We start from the raw sequence: 25,180 nt of genomic DNA, 5'->3' as shown, positions 1-25,180 counted from the left end.
CTAATCTCATCCTAATATGATTCAATAATGTTAACATCAGTGCAATCAATCAATACAATGACATGAGGCCCCTGACCCATGAGAGATGGAGGGTTCCCTAGCCAGCCTTGCATAAACAATTAACATCTCTGTGTGTAAAAGTCTGTGCATATAAGTCAATCAACGCTTAAAGTAATTGTCCAGTAAAGATTTCACGTTTAAAAGTTCATATATAATAACTCATACCCAAATAAGGTCCTATACTCATATTTGTGGCCAATGCATAAATTGGAGGAAATAAACAAACACTTAAAAAACCCTACATCATACTTGTATCTCAAACAGATTTCAAAAAAAAAAATGCTTGCTATTTCCTCATAGAGGATGATGTCATCCTCCTGAGGAGGATGAGCTGGCCAATCAGCCTTCTACTTGCATGAATATTTTTTATGACTTGTATAATACACCCACACCATTCCAACACAGAACAGCTTATTTTTAACATACTATTTTAGAAGTTGAACTATTTAACTCAAATTGTAATTAATTGTAGGTCATATTTCATAGAAATCTGGAAACACTGGTGACTTTCTGTGCAATCAGATAATTATTCTGATCTTGCATTTCATGACACAGTCCTGAAAAACATCCCCGTCCAACAAAATCTCAAGATTCACAACACAAAACCAGCTGTTATGCCACATAAAAAAAGTCCTTAGGCTACAACACAATTGAAACAATAAAACACTTAATTGCATCTATCAGATATACAGTGTTGGGGAGTAGTGAACTACATGTAGTTCAACTAGTAATTGAACTACATTTTGCAGTAGCTTGGTGGTAGTTGAACTAAATTCAAATCTAGGTAATGTTTTCAGTAGTTAGTTCATGTTTTATATATGTAGCAGTGTAGCTAACAACTGGAACTACACACTACTTTTTTTTGCAAAATAAAATATGGGTGAATAAGGCAATAATGTCCTCTCATTTTCAACATCAGACCTGCCTAATTCTCACTTGAAACATAGTTTTTGTGTCTACTAGGCTAAATTACACATTCTGTTAACATCTGACTCCAGAGTGATATGTTCTTGCAATTTGGTAGTCTATGACATTTCAGATGTAGATATGATAATATATTACAAAGTAGTTTGGATGTAGTGAACTACTTTCCCAAACTAACTTTAGTTAAGTAAATTATATTTTATTCATTAAGGTTAGCTTTAGTTTAGCTGAACTCTTTCCATTGTAAAGTAATTGTTAGCTTGGTAAAGTATATTTGCAGAGCAACTTCCCCAACACTGCAGATATACAGCAGGGAATATAGCCTTCTGTTTTGGCTAAGAGAAAACAGATTCCAAAGTGTTGATCAAAACGATGGAGTGTTCTCCACACCTTGCCTCAAGTTGAACAAAAGTGGTCAGTGCAAAGACCATCCACCGGTTCGGGTAACCGTTTGAAGATGAAAAAGGAAAAAACCGCACCGGTGTTTGAATGTCCACGTTTTAACCAAAATGTGAACTTGTTTGACACCCTCCTCCCCCCTTGTGAAGGAGGGACTCCTTTCACTTGTACAAGTTATCTTCTGCGCCCAGGACCTCCCCAAAAGTTTGGCATATAAAAACCCAGTTCACTCATTTGTTTAGGCAGTAGGGAGGTTCTGTCAGGGTCTGGATTGGAGTAACAAAGTGCCGGACCCTACTTTTTATGGTTGGAGTCTGAGGAGTTAAAACAGGATTCCCCTTGCCTCAAAGAGTCTACATGTCTAATATTTAGACATGTTCAGCTTTGTGGATATTCGGTTAGCGCTGCTGCTCAGCGCAGCAGTGCTATTGGCAAGAGGTCAAGGAGAGGACGATAGTAAGTATCACTTTATATGAGATTATGGGACACAGGGACGCTCGCAAGAACAATGGATAGCGCGTAAAGGGACCGTTCTATTATGTTTGGGATGATGTAAATAACGCTTACCTACCCTGTGGGACACCTGACGTTATATTGTCAGCAAATATCATCAAAGGGGTTATATCATTGCTTTCGGAGCTCCGAAGCTCGATGCATTGAACAAGGATTGTATATTTTTTTGCTTTCATGGCTGCTGGTTCTCTGGCGTGCAGACACATGTTCAGTGAGCCCCATGCGCTCGTTTTTCACGCGCTATTTCATGTCCTCCGGCTAGGGAAATTCTAGCTGTTGCAAAAACTTGGATGCGCAATGATGACATGATGTTAAAATGGAATTGGAATAAAATACAAATCTACAAACCACTTGAAACAATTATATTACTTATGTTAAATACAAATAAGAAATAGGGAAATGTTTTTCAGAAAAATAATAAAATATTATTGGCATTGACGCCTATCACCAAAATCTAGGAATGATATTATGTACAATGGCAACAACGAATTGTGCCTGGACTGAAACAAACTCCTGAAAGATTAGGCGATAGGAAAGCCATATTCCCCATTAGCCTACTAGTATACATGGAAATGTGTAGCCTATTTAATACACTTCATGGCATCTGCAATAAGAACTTTCCATTGCTTGATTTATAATAACTTTAAACCAGGGAGGCTAATTAAGTGAAAATAGTTGTACTATGACGTCTTCAGGAATGGTCTAGACATCAATTTATCAGATTGGGTGGGTATAGCTAGGGGGTGTGGCTCGGTGGATTATAATGTCATTGTACAGGCTTGGAGCGCAGCTCTGTGGCAGATATTGGAAATGTTGGCTTCATCACCAGAATGACAAAACAAGCCTGGGCCGACTGCCCAAATCACCACACGAACCCTCGCCTGTGTGCCTTGCTTGGCTACATGTAGGATATACAGGCCTGTATGACTTTGGCTATAGGCCTAGGCCTACTTCATATTATTTCGGTTGTAGTTCAAAGTTCAAACATAGGCCTGGGTAAATGTCATTACACATTATGCATGACACGAAGAGTTTCATGTCATTTGGAAACTTTTTTATGTTTTGCATTTTCACCTACCACGTCACAACTCCATTAGACATCCCCATGGCCTTTGGCCAATACTGGTCTGCAAAGGCAACAACCAGTGCAACACTCAGACATTCAGATCATTTATGTCTATAGTTTGGAAAACAATGAAGAGAGAACCCTGTCTCTGTAGGCTACTTTCTCTTAAAAATTCTCTAAATCTATGATATATCAAAAATATTCTCTAGTTGGGCCATGAGCCTGGGATGTTGGTAGGTATAGGCCTTGCTAATCTTATGCCTATGTCATTCATTGGGAGTGGTCTCCTAGGATCCTACATTATTAATACCTGTGGCAGGACTCGAGTTTCACAGCCATGACTGGTTGCTATTTTCGAATTTTTCGTGCATTGTGTCATTCCTATTCAACTAGATTTGGGTCTAACCTACACATTAGAAGAAGTATGCTTAAACAGTTTGTTCTGATTAAATAATGTATCCCATTTTATCAGACATTCAGACAGTATAATTGCAGCAAGCGTTTGCTTTTGAAATGCTCACTTCTGATAGGTCTATTCAATTGCCATGTGACTTACCTTACGTTTCCAAAACTCTCCATCTTCGCAGGCGGATTCGGCAGCTGCTCGTTGGACGGCCAACAGTACAACGATAAGGATGTATGGAAACCAGAACCCTGCCAGATCTGCGTCTGCGACAGCGGAACCGTTATGTGCGACGAAGTGATTTGCGAGGACACAACCGACTGCGCCGACCCTATCATCCCCGACGGCGAATGCTGTCCTATCTGCCCCGATGACTCCGAGAGCGAGGGTAGCCTACCTTTGATGACCACTTACACCTGTGCCTTTTGGTAGCGTTCTGGCGCCCCCAGTGGCACCAATAGGCTGCAACGTTTCCAGTTATAGACAGAGGGGGACAAAGGGAACCGGTCGGGCCTTACACAGCCTTACACGCTGGCCATTACTTAGAATGGACTGTGGATACCTCATTGAGGATAAGCAGCAAAAAAAATCACATCGGATATTACTGTTGCATTTCTTTCCCCCACACCTTCTTTATGAATGGATTAACCCTGTTCAATGCTGGAGATGTGGATGTGCAGATACATTTTACACTCACATCTTCACTAGGCAAGTCAGTTAAGAACAAATTCTTATTTACAATGACAGCCTACCCGGGAACAGTGGGTTAACTGCCTTGTTCAGGGGCAGAACGACAGATTTTGCTCCGGGATTCAATCCAGCAATCTTTCAGTTACTGGCCCAACGCTCTTACCACTAGGCTACCTGCCGCCCCAAGGCAGGTATATAGGCCTAATCAGCATTAGGCCTGTAATGCCTTCACACCCTGCTATATGGGATCCAGCCATACATTAATTGTCAACAGGGTATTATTGTACATTGAGAATCATTGTTTTACAGGATACGTTTTTTACTACAAAGTTCATGGGTGATATTAGTTAATAAGGGGTAATAATAATCTGATCTCTTCCTCTTAATTGATTTCATAGATCCCCAGTTACCAGGAAGTCCTCAGGTATTTATGCACATTTTACAACTAGTATTGATTGTGTTAATTATGTTATTATGTCATGTTTTATATGTGTTATAACACATGTATTATTGTGTTATTATGTCAGTGAAAAATCAAATGATCAATGTGTTAACATTATTGAATAATGATTGAACTCTGGCCTTCTTACAGGCCTCATAAATAAGCCCATATGTTCATTATGGTTCATATTTAATCAAACTGTGATACCTTTCAACTGTGCTGTAGGCCTACCATGTAATCCTCCACCAAAGGTTCAATGCCTTCATTTATGCTAGGCCTACTCTACATGTGTACTGACTCTAGTAGTTCATAGCCCAGTAGGCTTACACCGCTCTCATTGAAGTGTCGTGCAGTGAAACAAGCACTGCAGCACACCTGATTCTCTTCCTCTTGTTGTACATCCACAGGGACCACAGGGAGGTGATGGCCCCAAGGGTGACGATGTAAGTTTTAAACGGTTTATTTTCAGAAATAAAATGAAATCCTACAAACATACATATATATATATATATATATATATTTACTAAAGGTACAGTTTTTCCATGAAAGACATAGGGGGGAAAATCACTAGTGCATTAGTGTCACTGATTCTTTGGACGAAGCATGGCTTTGTGGAAGTGGTGCTTAAGGTTGAGGTTGAGATTTGAATTGTAAATGATTGTAAACACGGGTGGGTATTTCAGAAGGGGAGGAGCTGGGGTTTAGGCAAAGGCTTTGACTTATCTGCTGTTTCTGTTCAGTACAGATTTAAGTACCTCAGCACAGAAAAGCTAATACTATGTCATTTTAACTACTTAACTTATTCCAATCTTTCAAAGTAATGATTGACATTAGTTTCTAGAGACTGGTATGTATTTTTCAAGGATTTGACCTATTGACCTATCAACCTTTGGTGGAACTTTGACCTTTGCATCACAGGTCAAGTGCTCCTGTGGGTGGTAAAATCCAGATGTAGCTTTCTAGCACATGGAGCCCCAGATTCAATAATTTGAGATTTCTGTTTTGTGGGGAAAACAGCAGAGCCAGAACTGCTATTCATGGGATGCTTATCCATCTCTCTGTCTTTGTTACTAAGAACCTATGTATCTGTCTGTCTGTCCATCTCTCCAGGGTCCTGAGGGTGTTCCAGGTAACGATGGCGTGGATGGCCAGCCTGGCCTGCCCGGCCCCCCAGGCCCCCCTGGACCTCCTGGCCTTGGCGGCGGAGTAAGTTACCGCCATGACAAAATCATATCCAAAGGCTATTTCCTGTGGGTATTTACCAGTCACTACCAGTCTAGTACCAGAGTTATCCATATCCATGGTGTTTGGTATGCCTGAGAGGAAATATTAATAGATATCTAAGTTAGAGAGTAGTGAGTGTATCTCCCTGCTCCTTTCAGCACCAGCGGTGTGTGGACAGCTCCCTAGCCTCTAAATCTGGTTTGTGGAGGAGAGGAGTTAGACTAGAGACAGAATACAGAGGCACACAATAAACTGTTATGATTGTTGAGACAGTTGGTAGTAGAGGGAGACTATTCCTCCTTCTTGATGGTGATGATAGTAGTGACTAGCCACATTGTATGATTCATTGTTTCATGTATCAAGCTGCTATTCCCCCCTCTGACTAAGGTTGCATCCCAAATCGAACCCTATTCCCTATATAATGCACTACATTTGACCAGGGTCAGTAGGGCGCTGGTCAAAAGTAGTGCACAATATAGGGAATAGGGTGCCATCTGGGACTCAACCTATGACTGAGTTACAGACAATTTTATAAACAGTTGTAACTAGTTATGAACAGTTGTAACCAGCCGTTTTGTCACCTCTATGCTGTATGCTTTAAGAAACATCCACAACTTAAAGAAATGAGAAAACAATTGATTATTTATTTCCTTTCCTGCAGGTCTTCTCTCCTCAGATGCACCATGGTTATGACCAGAAATCCAGCGGTGGCCAGGCCCAAATGGGACAGATGGTATGAATGTCCTCATCTTGTCTTCCTCTGTGCTGTTTTAGTGATCAAAGTGGAGCCACATTTGCAGGCTAAATTGAGCTAAGAGGTCTGGTCTCAGGCAGTATCAAGCACCATTGTGAACTGTATGCAACACATACTAGATGACAACATTTCTGTTGTCTGGATTCAGAAATGCACAACCATTATGTATGTGGTCTATACCAAGCCTCTACAAAAGCAGTCTTCAGAGCAGTGTTTAAGATATATAGTTTAAGCTACCAATTACTTCACAATGGAAGAAGTTACGCTACACTATAGATACGCACACATCAACTCTAGCTACATGGTATTGCTGTTTTGAAGATCATGGATCCTGTCATGGTTAGGTGACGATTTGCCTATGCAGTGTAGTTTACACTAAGCTGTACAGTACAGTACAACACTTTCAGGTTTGCAGTAGTCCTCTGGTAGTGATTGCTCACAATGATCAGCTATGTATTTTATGCTTTAGATTACAATACCTCACATATTCATCTCAATCAAGGGAGGTAATGTACTGCTACCAATGGTGTCATTTATTAATTGACTAATTGGTTGTTGTGTTTTCCATCAGGGCCCTATGGGGCCCCGTGGTCTTGCTGGCCCACCAGGCAACACCGTAAGTATCCTTTCATTATTTATTTTCATTTTCAACAACAACAACCTCACTCATCTCATGTTTTATAAGGCAAATAACGAAACATTTATTTGAATCTCTTTTTGTTATACCAGGTGTGATATATAGGTGTGAAAATCATTCCAGTTATAACATTTGTTGTACATACATTTATACAGTATACAGTGTAGTATATTTATATTTGACTTAAGTAATATATATCTTATAACAATACTTCTTATAGGGCCGGTTTCCCAGACAGATTAACCTTGATCCTGAACTAAAAAGATAATTCAATGGAGATTCTTCATTGAGCGTTTTTAGGCCAGGAAAACTGGGCCGCATTTCTAATAACAGTAGTGTATATAACCTGTGTCACATGGTTGGATCTGTGTTCCTGTCCTCCACCAGGGTCCCCCCGGTCACCATGGTCCCCCTGGCGAGCCCGGTGAGCCTGGCGGTTCTGTGAGTATCCAAAAATGAGAACTTCCTGTTGATTTAAATATCAACTGACACACATTCTGAAAGCACCACTTCCTGACCATGACCAATAGTTGTAGTAGCAGCCCCCCCATACCCCCCAAAAAGCCCCCCCCCCACACAAACACACACACAGACACACACACTTCATCCAATTGTGTTTACTTTATATTTCACTGAGCCCTGACATGTGTGATGTACAGCAGTTATAGTAACTATACTCATGCACTAGCAACCTTTGCGAACCAACATCGACACACAATATCATCAATTTTGAAAGGACACACACACACATCCACTCATCTTTGTTTGTTCCTTGTAGGGTCCCATGGGTGAACGTGGTGCAATGGGCCCCCATGGCAAGAACGGAGATAATGTACGTCATGTTTTTTGCACAATCTCAATTTTCATTCTATTTCATTCCATTTGTTAGATCTGTAGCTCGAAAGCCATGTTCATTTGTAAAAACAGAACTCAACATAGACTTGTCTAGTTTTCCCCCTTTGCAACTTACACCACAATATTTTCCAAAATGTATATTGTATTGACATGTTATCATTACATACATTTTAATAATATATATAATATAATCATAGTAAATGTATCATCCATTTTTTATACAGTTTTTTATTCCACATTATTATCACTGTTTGTATTAGCGGCAGAATTATTCACAGTGAGAGGACCTCTCTGTCTCTGTGTCTGTCCATTAACCTCTGTCTCCATCCCTCCTCTCTACTCTACAGGGTGAGCCTGGCAGGTCTGGTCGCCCCGGTGAGCGTGGCTCCGCTGGCCCTCAGGTGAGTAGCCCTTTAACCCTATAGATCAAGGGTCAGTAGCTCCTGTGAAAACAGACTTGGTTCATATCAGTAAAGGACCTACAGGGCAGATTTGTGTGTTTGATGAGAACCATTCTAATAGACCAATAAAAATACATTTTAGCTTCAACACTGAAAAGGCAACACTATTTTCTTTATGTCTCTTATGAAGACGAGTCCACAACATTTCTTCTTCTCCTATCCTACAGGGTGGGCGTGGAACCCCCGGAACTCCTGGCCTCCCCGGCATCAAGGGACACAGAGTGAGTAATATAAGGAGGAGGAGGGACATGAGGATTCTCTAGGGTGAAGTTTTTCCTAGGTACAGATCTAGGATCAGCTTTCCCTCCCCAAATCCTTTCCCTAACCATTAGCAGGGGAAATGAATAACTGACCCAAGGAAAGCTACTAAGGGCAACTTCACTCTACTCCCACGATGATATGATGGCCATGACACTACAACTTTCCTACATTACACTCCTAACCATACAGAATAACATCTAACCTAACAAATGCTCTTTGATTTCCTCCTCAGGGTTTCAACGGTATGGATGGCGCCAAGGGAGACGGTGGCCCAGCTGGCCCTAAGGTTAGAAGTCTATCTAATGATATCTATCACCATGTGAGTCTATCATTACCTGTTGTGGAGAACTCATCTGTTCCCTGGTGTTTTCTTCCTATTTTTCTCTTTATCCCTCCGACCACAGGGAGAGGGTGGTTCCCCTGGATCCAGTGGCAACTCCGGTGCTATGGTGAGTATCCCGTTTATATGACAAATACACTTTGATTTAATTTAAGTAAAGCTCTCGTCTCAATAAACACATCAGAGCCCATTAACTCTCAGGAACTTTAAAGATATCAACCTGTAGCAAAGACTAAATAATGTCAGTTTTTTAAACAAAACATTATGGCCCAGTGAAAGTAGCCAGCCGCTGACATTGTTTGGTCATTACTGTACTATCTAGCATTACTGAACTCCCTCTGCCTCACCCTTCCCGTCTCCCCAGGGTGCACGTGGTCTTCCTGGTGAGAGAGGTCGCCCTGGACCCGCTGGCTCTTCTGTAAGTACCACACTGCACTGCCCTCACTTCATTTGATTGATAGATTGTTTGATCACAACATGAATCGCAGAAAAACCTTAGACACTCCAATGACACAGAAAAGTCTGAGACTTGATGTCATGTTGATGTATTGCTGCAATACCCCTAAATATCAACTCCTTTCTTTAATGTGCAGTATGCTTACACTTGTTCACCTGGCCAATATGCTTTCATAAATTGTTCTTATCAGAACCAGAAATAAATAGAATTGATAATAATTTCCCCCGCTTCTTCCTCTAGGGTGCTCGTGGTAACGATGGTAACTCTGGTCCTGCTGGATCTAATGTAAGTATCTTTATTACTGGTGACTAACCTATCAACCTGTCAAAGCAATTCAGGGTACACCATTCAGTGTCATGTGTTGGTCCTGACTATGCGAATTTAACAAGTGTTTATTTGATCTTTTCAGGGACCCACTGGCCCATCTGGTGCCCCTGGATTCCCCGGAGGTGCTGGAGCTAAAGTATGTCATACCCCCCACCCCAACCCGCTAACGCTAACCCTAATCCTCTTGTTGCATCCCAATTCTCCCAAAGTGTGCCCTTGTACCAATCCTCACCATGCATTTGAAAGCACTGGATAGAGGCAGTTTCACCCACATTTCTTACACCAGCCTTTTCCTCTCAAATCCATGATTTAAAGTGAACAAGTACACTCTTAGGGCAGAAGGGTAGAGAATTAGAACCCAGATTGAGAACCTGATCTGATATAGGCAGTGGCCACCAGATGGCATATGTACACCTCGTCAGTACAGATCTCTATTAGAGAGGAAACAATGAGAGGAGTCAGAAGATGAAGTCGTACAGAATATGAATGACATAAAAACAACAAATTATTAATTATCTTCCTACATTCCTATGCACACACACACCCACCCACACACCCACACACACACACACACACACACACAAACACACACACACACACACACACACACAACCCCCCCCCTCTCCGTCCCCCTACACACACACAACTATAACATCCGTCACAAAGACTAAATATCCAGTATCCTCCTAATTCCCTCTCTGCTGCCCCCCTTAGGGAGAGACTGGTCCTCAAGGAGGACGTGGCTCAGACGGACCCCAAGGATCTCGTGGAGAGCCCGGTAACCCCGGACCCGCTGGTGCTGCTGGACCCTCTGTGAGTACTGTTGTGCATGCATATGCTTGCTTATATGATTATTTGTCCTGGTTGTTAAGGCTTATATGTCCTTATCATACATACTGTATATTCTTATCCTTATATATATATATATATGTATGTATGTGTGTATATTCTTATGGTTTCCCTCATAGTGCACCATCTAACCTCTGACCCCTGAAGTTTACTGTAATATAATGTCCCCCCAACCCCTTCCCCTCTCTCTTCCTCTCTTTTCCTCTCTTCTCCTCTAACCAAACAGGGTGCCCCTGGAGGTGATGGCCAAGCAGGAGGCAAGGGTTCCACTGTAAGTATGAGCCATGTGGATACATCAAACTGATTGTTCAGATGATCTATGATAGATTATGTTCAAATTAATACGGGTAATACTTCATATGGAAATGATAATATATGCCATTTAGCAGACGCTTCTATGCAAAACGACTTACAGTATAGTATGTCCATACGGGTACTGGTACACTAACGTTTGTCTCCTCTTGTCTGTCCCAAAGGGTGCTGCTGGTATCTCTGGTGCTCCTGGTTTCCCAGGAACTCGTGGCCCCGCTGGACCCCCTGGATCTGGTGGTGGAAATGGCCCCAAGGGTAACCATGTGAGTACCACTGTTACGATCACTATTTTGTAAATTGGTCAAATAGCATTTAATGTATACGCTCGCTGTGCTGCATTATTTTGTGATGTGCTTGTGCTATTTTGAACAAGCAGTCATGGCGAGTATTGTTTTGTAAATTGGTACAACACAAAATTCAATAGAACACAGTAATTTAATGCCTCTCTATGGGGTATAACTTTTGTAGCACTTCACTCCATTTTGTGATGTGTAATATTGACCAGGAAGTAGTGGTGTGTTACCTGATGTGATTTGTTTGTTTGTTTTCCCTTACAGGGTGAGCACGGAGCCCAAGGCCCCAAGGGAGAGCCCGGTGTAAAGGGAGAGCCTGTAAGTTTGCAATGAACTCTATGATATATCACCTATGGAAACACAATCTTGCACACTGTATTTAGCTTACCATGTCTGAAAACATTTAGAGCCTGTATCCGGGACACAGATTAAACAAGCCCAGTTCTGGACCAACAAGCATCTTCACTGGAAAATCCCAATGAATGCAGCTTTTTGTTCAGGACTATGATCAATCTGTGTCTGGGCCATAGGTGTCTAACCCAGGTGTATAACCTGTTTCTTCTGAAGCTGTTGTTAGACTGGTGAGTTTACTGTACTATGGGTTTGGTCTCATGTCTGACCCCTCCTTTCCACCTCTTTCTCCAACCAGGGTTCCGCTGGTCCCGGTGGACCCCCTGGACCCTCTGGCGAGGAGGGAAAGAGAGGCGCCCGTGGTGAGCCCGGTGGAGCTGGTGGTGTTGGACCCCCTGGAGAGCGTGTACGTTCCCTACCTCTGACTCCTCAGCCCCCTTCTCCTATGTCAGATAACCCTTCCCTGAAGTGCCTCTCCTCATAACAAATGTGTCTCTACATAGACAGATTCATTTTAAAGTGTTTGCGTTTTGTTTTCTCCATATGATTACAGTAAATATGTTTATTTATTTTAGAATATGAAAAACCATAAACCAACCATCAGAGCCTCAGCCACCAGTCTATACTACTTAGAGCCTCCGCCACCAGTCTATACTACTTAGAGCCTCAGCCACCAGTCTATACTACTTAGAGCCTCATCCACCAGTCTATACTACTTAAAGCCTCATCCACCAGTCTATACTACTTAGAGCCTCATCCACCAGTCTATACTACTTAGAGCCTCATCCACCAGTCTATACTACTTAGAGCCTCAGCCACCAGTCTATACTACTTAGAGCCTCATCCACCAGTCTATACTACTTAGAGCCTCATCCACCAGTCTATACTACTTAGAGCCTCAGCCACCAGTCAATACTACTTAGAGCCTCATCCACCAGTCTATACTACTTAGAGCCTCAGCCACCAGTCTATACTACTTAGAGCCTCAGCCACCAGTCTATACTACTTAGAGCCTCAGCCACCAGTCTATACTACTTAGAGCCTCATCCACCAGTCTATACTACTTAGAGCCTCCGCCACCAGTCTATACTACTTAGAGCCTCAGCCACCAGTCTATACTACTTAGAGCCTCAGCCACCAGTCTATACTACTTAGAGCCTCAGCCACCAGTCTAAACTACTTAGAGCCTCAGCCACCAGTCTATACTACTTAGAGCCTCAGCCACCAGTCTATACTACTTAGAGCCTCAGCCACCAGTCTATACTACTTAGAGCCTCAGCCACCAGTCTATACTACTTAGAGCCTCAGCCACCAGTCTATACTACTTAGAGCCTCAGCCACCAGTCTATACTACTTAGAGCCTCATCCACCAGTCTATACTACTTAGAGCCTCAGCCACCAGTCTATACTACTTAGAGCCTCATCCACCAGTCTATACTACTTAGAGCCTCATCCACCAGTCTATACTACTTAGAGCCTCAGCCACCAGTCTATACTACTTAGAGCCTCAGCCACCAGTCTATACTACTTAGAGCCTCAGCCACCAGTCTATACTACTTAGAGCCTCAGCCACCAGTCTATACTACTTAGGCCCACAACCATCTGCATACTGTAGAATACGTTGGCCTCTCAGTGTTTGTCAGTCAAGCCCTGACTTTGTGACATGGTGTACCTGTGCTATGGTCCCATGTGTAATTTTGATCCTGTTTCTTCCAACAGGGTATGCCTGGTATGCGTGGTTTCCCCGGCTCTGATGGAGCTGCCGGTGGCAAGGTGAGTCAATAGTCAGATATAATAATAATAATAATAATAATAATAATAATGATATAATAATAATAATAATAATGATATAATAATATGTGTACAGTGTGTATACGACCAATACACTTTGATTTGATTTTAATAGTTAATAAACCCTCAACTATAAAGCCATAGTCTAAGAAACATGACACCTGGTGTGTGGAGTGAAGCGCCATGTTTGGTCATACATGACCTGAAGGAGTACTGTAAGCATCGTAGCAGAACATTGCATTGAACCTAGAAACACATTTTATTCAGCACATGATCCTTAAATATGCTGTCTGTGTGTGTCCTTATGGTTACCCTCATATAGCACTATTTCACCTCTGAGCCCTGGAGCTTATTGTAATGCTTACCTATCAAAACATGGCGCAGACATCACCAATTGATCTTCCAATGTGATAGGGTGGCCCTGGTGAGCGTGGAGCCAATGGACCAATGGGAGCCCAAGGTGCCACTGGTGAGGCTGGTCGTCCTGGCGAGCCTGGCATGCCCGGATCCAAGGTGAGTGGTACCTGTCCACATCTCTCTCTATTTCTCTCTTTCTCATTGTTAAAAAAATAAATAAAAAAAACGACCATCAATTCACCATGTGACCTTTAACTTTACTGTAAGAGCATGCACAGTTTAGGACATGATATATCATTCACATAGATGTTGTGCAGACTTGTAGTCTTTGAGTATTGTAACCTGTATTCTCAGGTAGAATGTCATCTAATGTGTTTTCTTCTCTCCCTGCCTGCTGCAGGGTATGACTGGTAGCCCTGGTAGCCCCGGACCCGATGGGAAAGTTGGTCCTGCTGTAAGTACTACTGACCTATTCACTGCAAACGCAATGCATACCTAATTACTATATTATTACTATGTATATAATAAACTATATTGGCAAGAGGACATTATCGAGAGGACACGTTTTGTCCTCCACGTCTCTTAGTCGTGATGCAACGACAGTGGATCATGTGGTAGTCATGTCATTTGTTCAATCTGGAAGGCACCAAACCCTTTCATAACCTGTGTGATCCTTCTCTTCTCCTGATGTCCTGTAGGGTGTCACTGGAAACGACGGTCGCTCCGGACCCCCAGGCTCCTCAGGAGCCAGAGGTCAGCCTGGAGTCATGGGATTCCCCGGACCCAAAGGACCTGGTGTGAGTAAACAAACAAGCTAACAAACATACAAACAAATTGACATTAATTTCCCTCCTAAATAGTTGTTACTAACTAATTATTTTCACCATACTATTTCATATACTGAACAAATCTAAATGAATGTTAGGTGTCGTGTGTTCAGTGTGTTTTCTGACACACTGTATAAAATATAAATGTTGTCTGTCTCTTCCGTATAGGGTGACAATGGCAAGCCCGGTGAGAGAGGTGAAGCTGGAGCTGTTGGTGGTCTTGTAAGTAAAGCTATACTTATACCTGAAACAGATAGGATCGATCCTTCATACTGTGTCCTTTATGCGATATGGGCCCAATTTTGGACTGAAGTCCATGTTAAGTCAACTTATATCAAGTCAGAATAGGGCCCTTTGTCTATAGGCCATTTGTGTGTTTTCTTCGGTTTGTAACAGACGCCATCTTGTTTCTGTCTAGGGTGCTCCTGGTAAAGATGGTGACTCTGGTGCTCCTGGACCCCAAGGGCCTGCTGTACGTATTCACAAATATCTTTCTTAGAATGAATGGTACATTTAGCCACACACATCTCCAGTACATTGTCTCCTTCAATATTGGATTGTCTCTTAACAAATTGAGACAGCTTTGTATGAATTCATTCATTAGCCACCCAGACACCATACTTAAACTGCGCGCTGATATAGTTCCCCCCTTGTGTTCCAGGGTTCTCAAGGAGAGAAAGGAGAGGGCGGCCCCGCCGGGCCTAATGGATTCCAAGTAGGTTACCAATCACTAACCTCCACAATCATTACTTGTCTCCATATTCACATTTTCAACCAATAATGTTACATGTTGACCTGAAATCTCAACCACACCTCTCCCATCTTCCCTATAGGGTCTGCCTGGAACTCAGGGAGCTACTGGTGAGCCTGGCAAGGCTGGTGAGCAGGTAAATAGTACCCTCCATCACAGAGGTCCTATAGGTTCTAGATGTAATTCCATGACATTTTGAATTGAAATTGGAAAAGTATATCTTATATACTGCTGGAAAGAAAGTTTTTTACCCAAATGCAGTTGTTGAAGTCTAATCAGCCGCTATCTAGCAATAAATGTCATTATGTGGCTAATGTTGCTATAAAAAGGGCTATAAATACATTTGATTGATTGATTGGTTGATTGACTGATCCTCTCTCCCCTGTCGCTCCACAGGGTGGGCCCGGTGAGGTTGGAGGTCCTGGCCCCAGTGGATCCAGAGTAAGTACAGTACCTTACTGCAGCTCTGAATAGGATCTGAACCCCCAGAAGCTGCCATCTGTCTAAGCTTCCCTCTTCAGTAGCTGTTCCATTACTAAACATGATGTTCACGGTCTTCTCCTCCCCTCCCATCTTCTCCTGCTCCTCTCCCCCCGTCTTCTCTTCTCCTCCTCTTCTCCCCCTGTCTTCTCCTCTCCTCCCATCTTCTCCCCCCGTCTTCTCCTCTCCTCCCATCTTCTCCCCCCGTCTTCTCCTCTCCTCCCATCTTCTCCCCCCGTCTTCTCTTCTCCTTCTCTTCTCCTCCTCTTCTCCCCCCGTCGTCTCCTCTCCTCCCATCTTCTCCCCCCGTCTTCTCCTCTCCTCCAACCTTCTCCTCCTCTTCCCCCCCGTCTTCTCCTCTCCACCCCTCTTTTCCACCTCTTCTCCTCCCCTCTCCTCCTCAGGGTGACAGAGGTTTCCCAGGTGAGCGTGGTGGCATCGGATCTGCTGGCCCCGCTGGACCCCGTGGAGCCAATGGTTCTCCCGGTAACGATGGAGCTAGGGTAAGAGAACACTGGAGAGCACAGATACAGATGACGTCATTGATTAAATAATTCACTTGGTCCTTATGTTGATCCAAGGACTGAGAATTACATTAGGCCCCATACAACCATATCATTAGTCATTTTCTTATTTATTTTTGCACCGCAACAAATATTTTTCTGGATGTAACTTTTTTGTTGATATATTATTTGGCCATAATGTGAAAGGAGTTTTAATGTATGTTTCTCTGTCTACCATATTTGTTCAGGGTGAGAGTGGTGCTGCTGGTGCCCCTGGCGGTATGGGAGCCCCAGGTCTGCAGGGAATGCCCGGAGAGCGCGGCTCAGGCGGCAACTCTGGTGCCAAGGGAGAACGAGGTGATGGTGGCCCAAAGGGAGCCGACGGTGGCCCTGGAAAAGACGGCATGCGTGGTATGACTGGACCCATCGGACCCCCTGGACCCACTGGTGCTCATGGAGAGAAGGTAAGAGCAAAATGCTGTTTGGATGAAACGGTTTTATTACTTAGTAAACAGTGCAATATCATTTGTTGAAAAACTATAGTGTAGCTACAGCCTTGATGTATAACATTCTTTTTTAAAGTATTAAGTATTCAAATGAGGCAAATATGAGATAGTTTTATTCTCATCTGATTGCCACTCTCCCTCTCTTTCGCTCTCTGTGTTTAGGGTGAGGGTGGTCTCGGTGGCCCCCCTGGCCCCACTGGAGGTCGCGGTTCCCCTGTGAGTATCTTCCAATGACATACTACATCTTCACCTGCTTATGACGGTGGTGTAGTACGCCGAATGATGGCACGCCATTTCTCTTTATCACACTGTATAAGCTTTTCATTCCCAACCTCTGACCCTGTGTGTTTTCCACCCATAATCCTCCAGGGTGAGCGTGGTGAGCATGGTGCCCCTGGACCTGCTGGATTCGCTGGACCCCCTGTGAGTAGCATCATCACCCAGCCCGGTCCAGTCCAGAACACTCTGAAGCTGGTCACAGTTCTGTTTCCAGTGGAATCCCATAACCCAGTAATGACCAGACCTGACCAGTCCTTTCCACTTCTCTCTTCCCACTTCAGGGTGCTGATGGTCAGCCTGGCAACAAGGGAGAGACCGGTAACAACGGCCCCAAGGGTGAGGCTGGTGCTCCCGGGCCCGGTGGACCTGTTGGTGCTCCCGGACCTCAGGTATGGCTGTCTGAGGCTGTCCAATCGACCTCCCAGACCCTCCCCCCCAACTAGAACATTTTATAATGTGTCCAACTGATGCATACTTATCATTTGCATTCAAATTTCCAAGATAGATAGAAAAATACATTTTTCATGTTGCTGTTTGTTCCTGAATCAACCAATTCAGGAGCAGTTTGCAAATATACAGGACAAGTTACTTTTAGCTAACAGGGCACCTGTGTACAACATATATATCCTGAAACGTACTTTAATACAGTGACTGATTGAAAAAGTGCTGAGGACTGAATAGGTGATGTGACTGTTAGTTTGTCCTGTGTTTGTTTTTATTTGATTTCATTTCACCTTTATTTAACCAGGTAGGCTAGTTGAGAACAAGTTCTCATTTACAACTGCGACCTGGCCAAGATAAAGCAAAGCAGTTCGACACAGACAACAACACTGTTCTAAATAATATAGTAATGTTCAGTGCATATATTTATTATCCTAGGTTCTATTTATTGTCTTTATGGCCTAACTCCCTGCTGTTTGTGTCCTCAGGGGCCCGCTGGTAATTCTGGTACTAAAGGAACTCGTGGTGCACCTGGATCCCCTGTAAGAACCTTAAACTTCTCCTCAAAGCAACACTTTTAATTGCTTTAAACTGAACAAAAATGTATACAAAACAAATAGTTGTAAAGTATGTGTTTTTTTGTGAAAGCTATTCTGTTATCTCATGCGCGTGTGTGTGTGTGTCCGTGTCCGTAGGGTGCTTCTGGTATGCCTGGTCCTGGTGGGAGAGTCGGTCCTCCTGGTGGAAGTGTAAGTTCACCTAACCAAGGTCCTCCATCTTCTCAACAATCTACCAAACAGTCCCATTCATGCACACTGAAACATATCAAGTTTGGCTTCTTGAGTTAAACATCTTTAACTCACATACTTTTATATTTTAAAAAGTGTTGCTCTGAACAAACTCGCCTCACCTCCTAAATGTTTTCAGGGAGCCCCCGGATCCGCAGGCCCCCCAGGCCCCGCTGGTAAAGAGGGACAGAGAGGTGGACGTGGTGAAACTGGTAACGCTGGTCGCCCCGGTGAGGCTGGAGCCGCCGGACCCCCAGGTCCCTCAGGAGCCTCTGGAGCTAAGGGTAACGATGGTCCAATGGTAAGTCAAGTAAACATATGTAAACAACAACAGCAGCTATAAACAAAGTAGTAAACAGAACAACACATTAAATACTAAAGGGATGAAGGGATATTGGGCCAAAACAACAATTATTATATATTTCAAGCATTACAAAACAAAATAAAAACTATGTACCAGATGGAATGTTAAAAAACAACAACTATAAAACAGAAAAAAATACAAATTAAAATCTGTAATGTTACTTTATTTGTAACATATGTATGTAGTCAAGTTTAAACCATGTTGATGAATCTCTTTATAAAGGCTTGTTCTGGTTCTCCCTGCTGCAGTGAATAATCTGTCATCTTTTTCTCCAGGGAGCCCCAGGAACCCCCGGACCCGGAGGTATTGCTGGACAGCGTGGTATTGTGGGTGGCCCCGGAGGAAGGGGACCCAGCGGTACTGCAGGAATACCAGGAACAGCTGTGAGTGTTCCCATCAACAACAACCCCCCCCCCCCCCCCTGACCATATTACTCTTAACCTCTTATCAAAAGTATTAACTCACAAAAAAAGCACTTTTGTCTTAGCTTTGTCTCTACTCCTAAAGCCTTCACACTTGACACTTAACCCTTGACTTGTCCCTTGTCCTCTCTCAGGGAGAGCCCGGTAAGCAGGGACCTGGCGGCCCCGTCGGTGAGCGTGGCTCCCCTGGCCCCATGGGACCCCCTGGCTTGTCTGGTGCGCCCGGTGAAGCTGGTCGTGAGGGTTCCACTGGTCACGATGGTGTTTCTGGCCGCGATGGACCCCCCGGCCCCAAGGTAAGCTTCCACTATCAAACCACCTGCTACACTGAACCTCTGTTATAAACAACATTGCTGCTGGATAATACATATAAACAGACTATTTGTCTTATAATGTATACACTTACTTCATTTTTAAGTAGAGATTTTCAAGATGCTCAAAGAGCTTTACAATGTAAGAGAGGAAACTCACCTCATCCACCAACAGGAACCTCACCTCATCCACCAACACTTGTCCATATCACTGGCGACATTACCCTGATGGCTCTTTGTCTGTGTGTGTGTGTGTGTGTGTGTGTGTGTTTGTCCGTGTTTGTCCGTGTGTGTTTGTCTGTGTGTGTGTTTTCATTGCAGGGTGACCGTGGTGAGAATGGTAATGCTGGTTCCCCTGGTGCTCCCGGACCTCCCGGTGCCCCCGGTCCCTCTGGTGCTTCTGGCAAGTCTGGTAGCCGTGGAGAGTCTGTAAGTACCTCTTCTCGTCAATTTAGGGGTCGACTATATTAACATTCAGGCCTTAGAATTTTTTTTTTTCATTTTGGACATTTGTTGGACTAGCTCGCAATGTTACCCTGACATACCCTGGGATACATCAATGTTACCCTGACATACCCTGGGATACATCAATGTTACCCTGACATACCCTGGGATACATACCCTGTGATACATCAATGTGCTGTATATGAGCAGATTAGTGAATCACCATTCATTCAGGTATTATTTATATATTTTATTATATGCAGTTATTCTTTACACACTTATCATTATCCTTGATTCTCTCTCTCTCTCTCTCTCCCTCAGGGTCCTGCTGGTCCCGCTGGCCCTAACGGTCCTGCTGGTGGTCGTGGTGGTCTTGTAAGTTTTCTGTCAGCATTTTGGCATCCATACACCTTAACCTAATGCATTGTAAGGCTGTCCGATATTTATTGTCAGTGTTGAATACCTGTTTGACCCCTTGGCCTATCTCTGCAGGGACCTGCTGGTGCTCGTGGAGACAAGGGAGAGGCTGGAGAGGGTGGAGAGAGAGGCCACAAGGGACACAGAGGTTTGAACGGCATGCCCGGTCTTCCTGGACCCTCTGTGAGTATACCAGGCTTATTATATTATACAACTCCTGTCTAATCTAATGCATCATATGTTAAAGTAAGGTGCTACTCTTTATGCTTATGTACTGCTATTTTAAAAGTCTTTTTTATCTGATTTGAGGCATTAAGGAAGCATGCACATTGTCTCTGGGTTGAAGATCTGTTGTTCTCTAGGCTTTACCATGGCTGATCTAATGTGTGATTAATGTGATGTGTCTGGTTCTAGGGTTCCCCTGGTGAGTCTGGGCCTGCTGGACTTAACGGACCTTCTGGACCCCGAGTGAGTGTGACACACACTTCAAGCCCACCAATAGAACATGAATCAAGGCTGATAATACAATATGTCATGTTGTGTTCTTTACCATAACAACACGATTACACACATCAGATTGCGCAGGGATTTCCGATCTATTCCTTTATTAAAGTGATGTTGCCGGTGGAATGGAAGGAATAGGACCCCTAAATGAAGGCAATTGATGAAGGCTGAAATGTCAAGTTGTTAATAGTTGTTTATATAAATAATGGTGAGCGAGTGTTGTGCCTTTTCCTTTTCAAGGGATATGACTTCTAAAGGTGTTGTTGTTTTGTCTCTGTCCTACAGGGACCCCATGGTTCTTCTGGCTCCACTGGCAAAGATGGCATGAACGGCCTGCCTGGACCCATTGGACCCCCCGGACCCCGTGGTCGCAACGGAGAGATGGGAGCAGCTGTAAGTCTCACACTGACCTCTTCCTTTCCTCCACAAGCACACACAGCACACACAGCACACAGCCTTTGAGGCCAGTTTTGACCCCTTTCTATCCTCTTCTTTCCTACCCAGGGTGCTCCTGGTTCTCCTGGTCTGCCCGGACCTCCAGGTCCCGCTGGTGGCGGCTTCCATGTCGCACCGATCTACAACCAGGAGAAGGGACCTGACCCCATGCGAGGAGGAGGAGGATACCACTACCGCGCTGACGAGCCTGACATGATGAACGACCGTGACATGGATGTGGACACCACCCTGAAGAGCCTCAGCCAGAAGGTGGAGAACATCCGCAGCCCCGAGGGATCCCAGAAGAACCCCGCCCGCATGTGCCGTGACATCAGGATGTGCCACCCCGAGTGGAAGAGCGGTAAGTTCCAGGCTCAGTCCAGCCCACCCCACAGACACTGGTCACGGACTAGGCATGCTGTGATCAGTGATTGATTGGTTGGTTGGTTGGTTGAAATTATAAGACACTCAAAACACAGCCAAAAACATCAAAGAGCTAGCAGCCTACATAAAAAAACTCAAAGAATAACTTTACTTTATTTAACTTTTATTTTCATCTTAAGCACCTTGATGGCTTATCTTCTGTTCTTTCTTTAACCCACAGGCCAGTACTGGGTGGACCCCAACCAGGGCTCTCCTCTGGATGCTGTCCAGGTCTACTGCAACATGGAAACCGGAGAGACCTGTGTCTATCCATCCCAGGATACCGTCCCCATGAAGAACTGGTACACCAGCAAGAACATCAGGGAGAAGAAGCACGTCTGGTTCTCAGAGTCTATGGACAATGGCTTCCAGGTATGGACCATTCAGCGTAACCAGGTGACAAAGTGACTCGGTCTTACACTCAAACCTGGATCGCTAGGGACATGGGACTTGACTTGGACTTGAGGTTTAGTGTCATGCCTTCACTACAACACTACCTTCATGATACTAACCCCCATCCTCTCTCCCTCTCCAGTTCCAGTATGGTAGCGAGGGATCCAACCCAGAAGACGTCAACATCCAGCTGACCTTCATGCGCCTGATGTCCAACGAAGCGTCCCAGAACGTCACGTACCACTGCAAGAACAGCATTGCCTACATGGACGAGGCCACGGGCAACCTGAAGAAGGCCCTGCTGCTCCAGGGAGCCAACGAGATCGAGATCAGAGCCGAGGGCAACAGCCGCTTCACATACAGCGTCAGCGAGGACGGCTGCACGGTGAGACGCCTACTACTACTGTCTACTTTTACTGTCCTATACTCTCTTCCGTTATCTTTCAACTCCCTTCTGAGCTCTTCCACTCGCTGCTATTCTCTTCTCTCTTTACTCTCGTATTTAACTGTCTTCTACGGTCTTCTACTCTCCTCTTCTCTCTTCTACTCTGTTGTCTTTATATCGCGCCTCTCTTTTTTGTTTTGTTCATCTGCTATCACATGAGGTGGTGGTGCATTGGCTTCATTTTGAGGTTAGACAGTGTGAAATGCATATTAAGGAACTCCAGATAGATGAAGTGATTAAATAAAAGAGAGGTTATGTAGAGGTTAGTGTGTTATCAACCCCTTTTTACCAAGACTGGTTTTTGGATTCTGACCCATGCTCCCTCCTCTCTCTCTCTCTCTCCATTCCACAGTCACATACTGGCACATGGGGCAAGACAGTCATCGACTACAAGACATCAAAAACATCTCGCCTGCCCATCATTGACATCGCTCCTATGGACGTTGGTGCACCTGATCAGGAGTTTGGCGTCGAAGTTGGCCCCGTCTGCTTCGTATAAAAAAAGAAATGTGGACATGAAATTGTTTTTTTTCTAGCCGTCATCTCTAATTCTATTTTCTATGCATTACCTACAAACTCATTCGGTTGCCAAACAGTTCCACGAGTTTGAAACTACTCTGCTGAAGACGTCGTTTGTGTGTTTTTGATTCTGAATAATTTGTTTGAGGGGACTGCTACTTCAACCGAAACCTACAACAAGCAAGGACACTTAAAAAATAATATTTTGTTTCCACTGGACACAAGAAAATGATTTTAAGTCGTAAAGTGTAAAATCTCCCCTGGAGAAACACAATGAGATACAGGTGACTTTTTTTACCACTGCGGAAGGACAATGAAACCATCAAATGCTATGTACCATTTTCTGGTATTAAATACATCTTAAAAATCGAGTGTCTTGTTCTAAATTCATGACAAAAAAACATCTGAAAGTTCACCTTCACTTTAAATACCTTAATGGCTACCTCAGAGAAGAAGTCCATGTTACCCAACATGTTTCATGAACTCTAGGGCAGATTTTACGCTACAGGAGTATTATTAGAAAGAAAACAACTGTCAAAAGGTGCTATAATATCAACACATGAGGTCCAGTTATTGGTATTTGATAGAGAATTCCTTTCCTGTCATAATTAGCTAACAACCATCGGATCTTTGGTGCTAACAAATCAACACAATGTCTTCCTTGTTGTCAATGTAGTTCAATTGTTTTCTTTGTCGAGTGTTGGTTAATTAACAGTTCCGGAATATGACTTACTGTGGATATAATTCATGCTATGGTGTCTGGTGCAGATTTAAGCAAGTGGTTTTGTTTTTAGTTATATTTCATTACCCCTGCCCCCACCTGATGTTTAAGTGTCAACCCTTTATGTGTGCCTTCCCCTTCCGATTGTCCCTTTCACTGCACCACTCAACCCCCCCATCCTTTCGTTTGTGTTTTGTTTGTTGAAAAAATAGAGTTTCTAAAAAAAGAAAAGAGTAAAAAAAAATCTGAGAAGCAGACACACTTCCATGGTTTTGAAAAAAGAGAATCTGTACTGATGTTGTACATGTATAATAAATCAAGATGTTTTTAATTATTTGGATACTGAATAAAGCATGTGAAGTGGTCTACTCGATGTTTGACATGTCACCTTGGTTTCCTCCATTCATTTCACATCATACCTAAATCAAACCAGCAGCCGACAATCCAGTGACAATGGCTGATTGATTATACAAATGAAATATTTTATATAGGTTATTTTTGGCTGTTGGTAAAATAATCTCCCAAATAGTTTAAAGTGTAACTTCCCTTAAAATCCGGAAATGTGATATTCTAGGCATATTGTCAAACACATCATTCCAAAAAAAAAACCCATGTTGACCCCTTTCTTGGGAAACATAATATTAAGGAATTAACTGTAGCCCTAGTTGTCACAACTGACTTGGTGGGCTATCCATTCCTCCTCATCGAGCCCTGAGTGTGACTTGCGGGACAGATGCAGGATGGTAAGGAGCAATTTGGATAAAAAGTGACGTGCTATTAGGCATAGTTGTTTTGGTTGAAATAAACGAAAAGAAAATTACATCTCTAGTGCTCCAAATTTGCAGCTACACAAGAATTACGCAATAATAAATATTAGTTGACCACAATATACATGACCATCTGCATAGTCAGCCACACATTTTGATTGAAGCTTCTGAGCCTTATCACCGTTTTGTTGGATCCTATAATTAGCAATGTAACCTTGTACTGACCCCTAGTGGAATTCCATGGAACAGTTCTAGAATTACGACAGAGTGGGGCAGGCTACTGTGTGGGCTACTGTCCGTCTACCTACTGCAGGTCTACTATGGAAAGACGTTTTAACATAATCTTCCAAACCAGAGTGCTGCGTGGCAAGACACGTTCACAAGTCCAGTCACAAAACGGAGACATGCTGAAACGTGTGGATGCTATTCTACTACAATGCCCTTTTATGGATCATCTGCATTTTTGTTTTGTATATGAAGCCCAGATGACAAGTGGAGTTTTGATTCTGGTAATATATATATTTTTTAAAGGGAATTTGTCTTCCTAGGGATGATTTGGATCAAATGGAATAGTCGATGCTGCATGCTCCTGTGTGTGGTTCACTTTGAATTGTGTATTTGTTGTAGCCTATTTTTTCTGTTTTTATTGTGTTCCTAATTTGCTTCTCTTTGAT

The 25,180-nt window shown here is 43.4% G+C and overlaps 1 protein-coding gene across 1 annotated transcript; it reads left to right on the top strand.

Annotated features, from left to right (window-relative positions):
• The first annotated feature begins 1,583 nt into the window (after positions 1–1,583).
• Positions 1,584–24,126, top strand: LOC139376794 (collagen, type I, alpha 1b). Its single transcript, XM_071119723.1, has 49 exons — positions 1,584–1,839; positions 3,550–3,753; positions 4,454–4,479; positions 4,905–4,940; positions 5,608–5,703; positions 6,383–6,454; positions 7,047–7,091; positions 7,500–7,553; positions 7,891–7,944; positions 8,315–8,368; positions 8,596–8,649; positions 8,922–8,975; positions 9,094–9,138; positions 9,394–9,447; positions 9,727–9,771; positions 9,896–9,949; positions 10,528–10,626; positions 10,889–10,933; positions 11,139–11,237; positions 11,532–11,585; positions 11,917–12,024; positions 13,338–13,391; positions 13,824–13,922; positions 14,167–14,220; positions 14,465–14,563; positions 14,762–14,815; positions 15,012–15,065; positions 15,255–15,308; positions 15,427–15,480; positions 15,741–15,785; positions 16,229–16,327; positions 16,576–16,791; positions 16,996–17,049; positions 17,203–17,256; positions 17,394–17,501; positions 18,042–18,095; positions 18,249–18,302; positions 18,481–18,642; positions 18,981–19,088; positions 19,262–19,423; positions 19,760–19,867; positions 20,204–20,257; positions 20,375–20,482; positions 20,714–20,767; positions 21,089–21,196; positions 21,308–21,599; positions 21,843–22,033; positions 22,197–22,439; positions 22,852–24,126. Exons 1-49 carry the CDS (start codon positions 1,758–1,760, stop codon positions 22,996–22,998), a joined length of 4,377 nt encoding a protein of 1,458 aa, XP_070975824.1. The 5' UTR covers positions 1,584–1,757; the 3' UTR covers positions 22,999–24,126.
• The last annotated feature ends 1,054 nt before the right edge of the window (positions 24,127–25,180 follow it).

Source organism: Oncorhynchus clarkii, chromosome 20 (assembly GCF_045791955.1).
Source record: "Oncorhynchus clarkii lewisi isolate Uvic-CL-2024 chromosome 20, UVic_Ocla_1.0, whole genome shotgun sequence".
In the NCBI taxonomy this organism is placed as follows: Eukaryota; Metazoa; Chordata; class Actinopteri; order Salmoniformes; family Salmonidae; genus Oncorhynchus; species Oncorhynchus clarkii.
Note: the sequence above shows the minus strand (reverse complement) of the source record. Positions and strands in the feature narration are given on the sequence as shown.

Excerpts from the sequence above, each read along its gene's own strand:
- LOC139376794 (XM_071119723.1), top strand. The coding sequence starts at position 1,758 with ATGTTCAGCTTTGTGGATATTCGGTTAGCGCTGCTGCTCAGCGCAGCA. Across the intron at positions 16,328-16,575 it reads CCGGTAACGATGGAGCTAGG|GGTGAGAGTGGTGCTGCTGG; the intron begins GTAAGAGAACAC and ends ATATTTGTTCAG. Across the intron at positions 17,257-17,393 it reads CTGGATTCGCTGGACCCCCT|GGTGCTGATGGTCAGCCTGG; the intron begins GTGAGTAGCATC and ends TTCCCACTTCAG.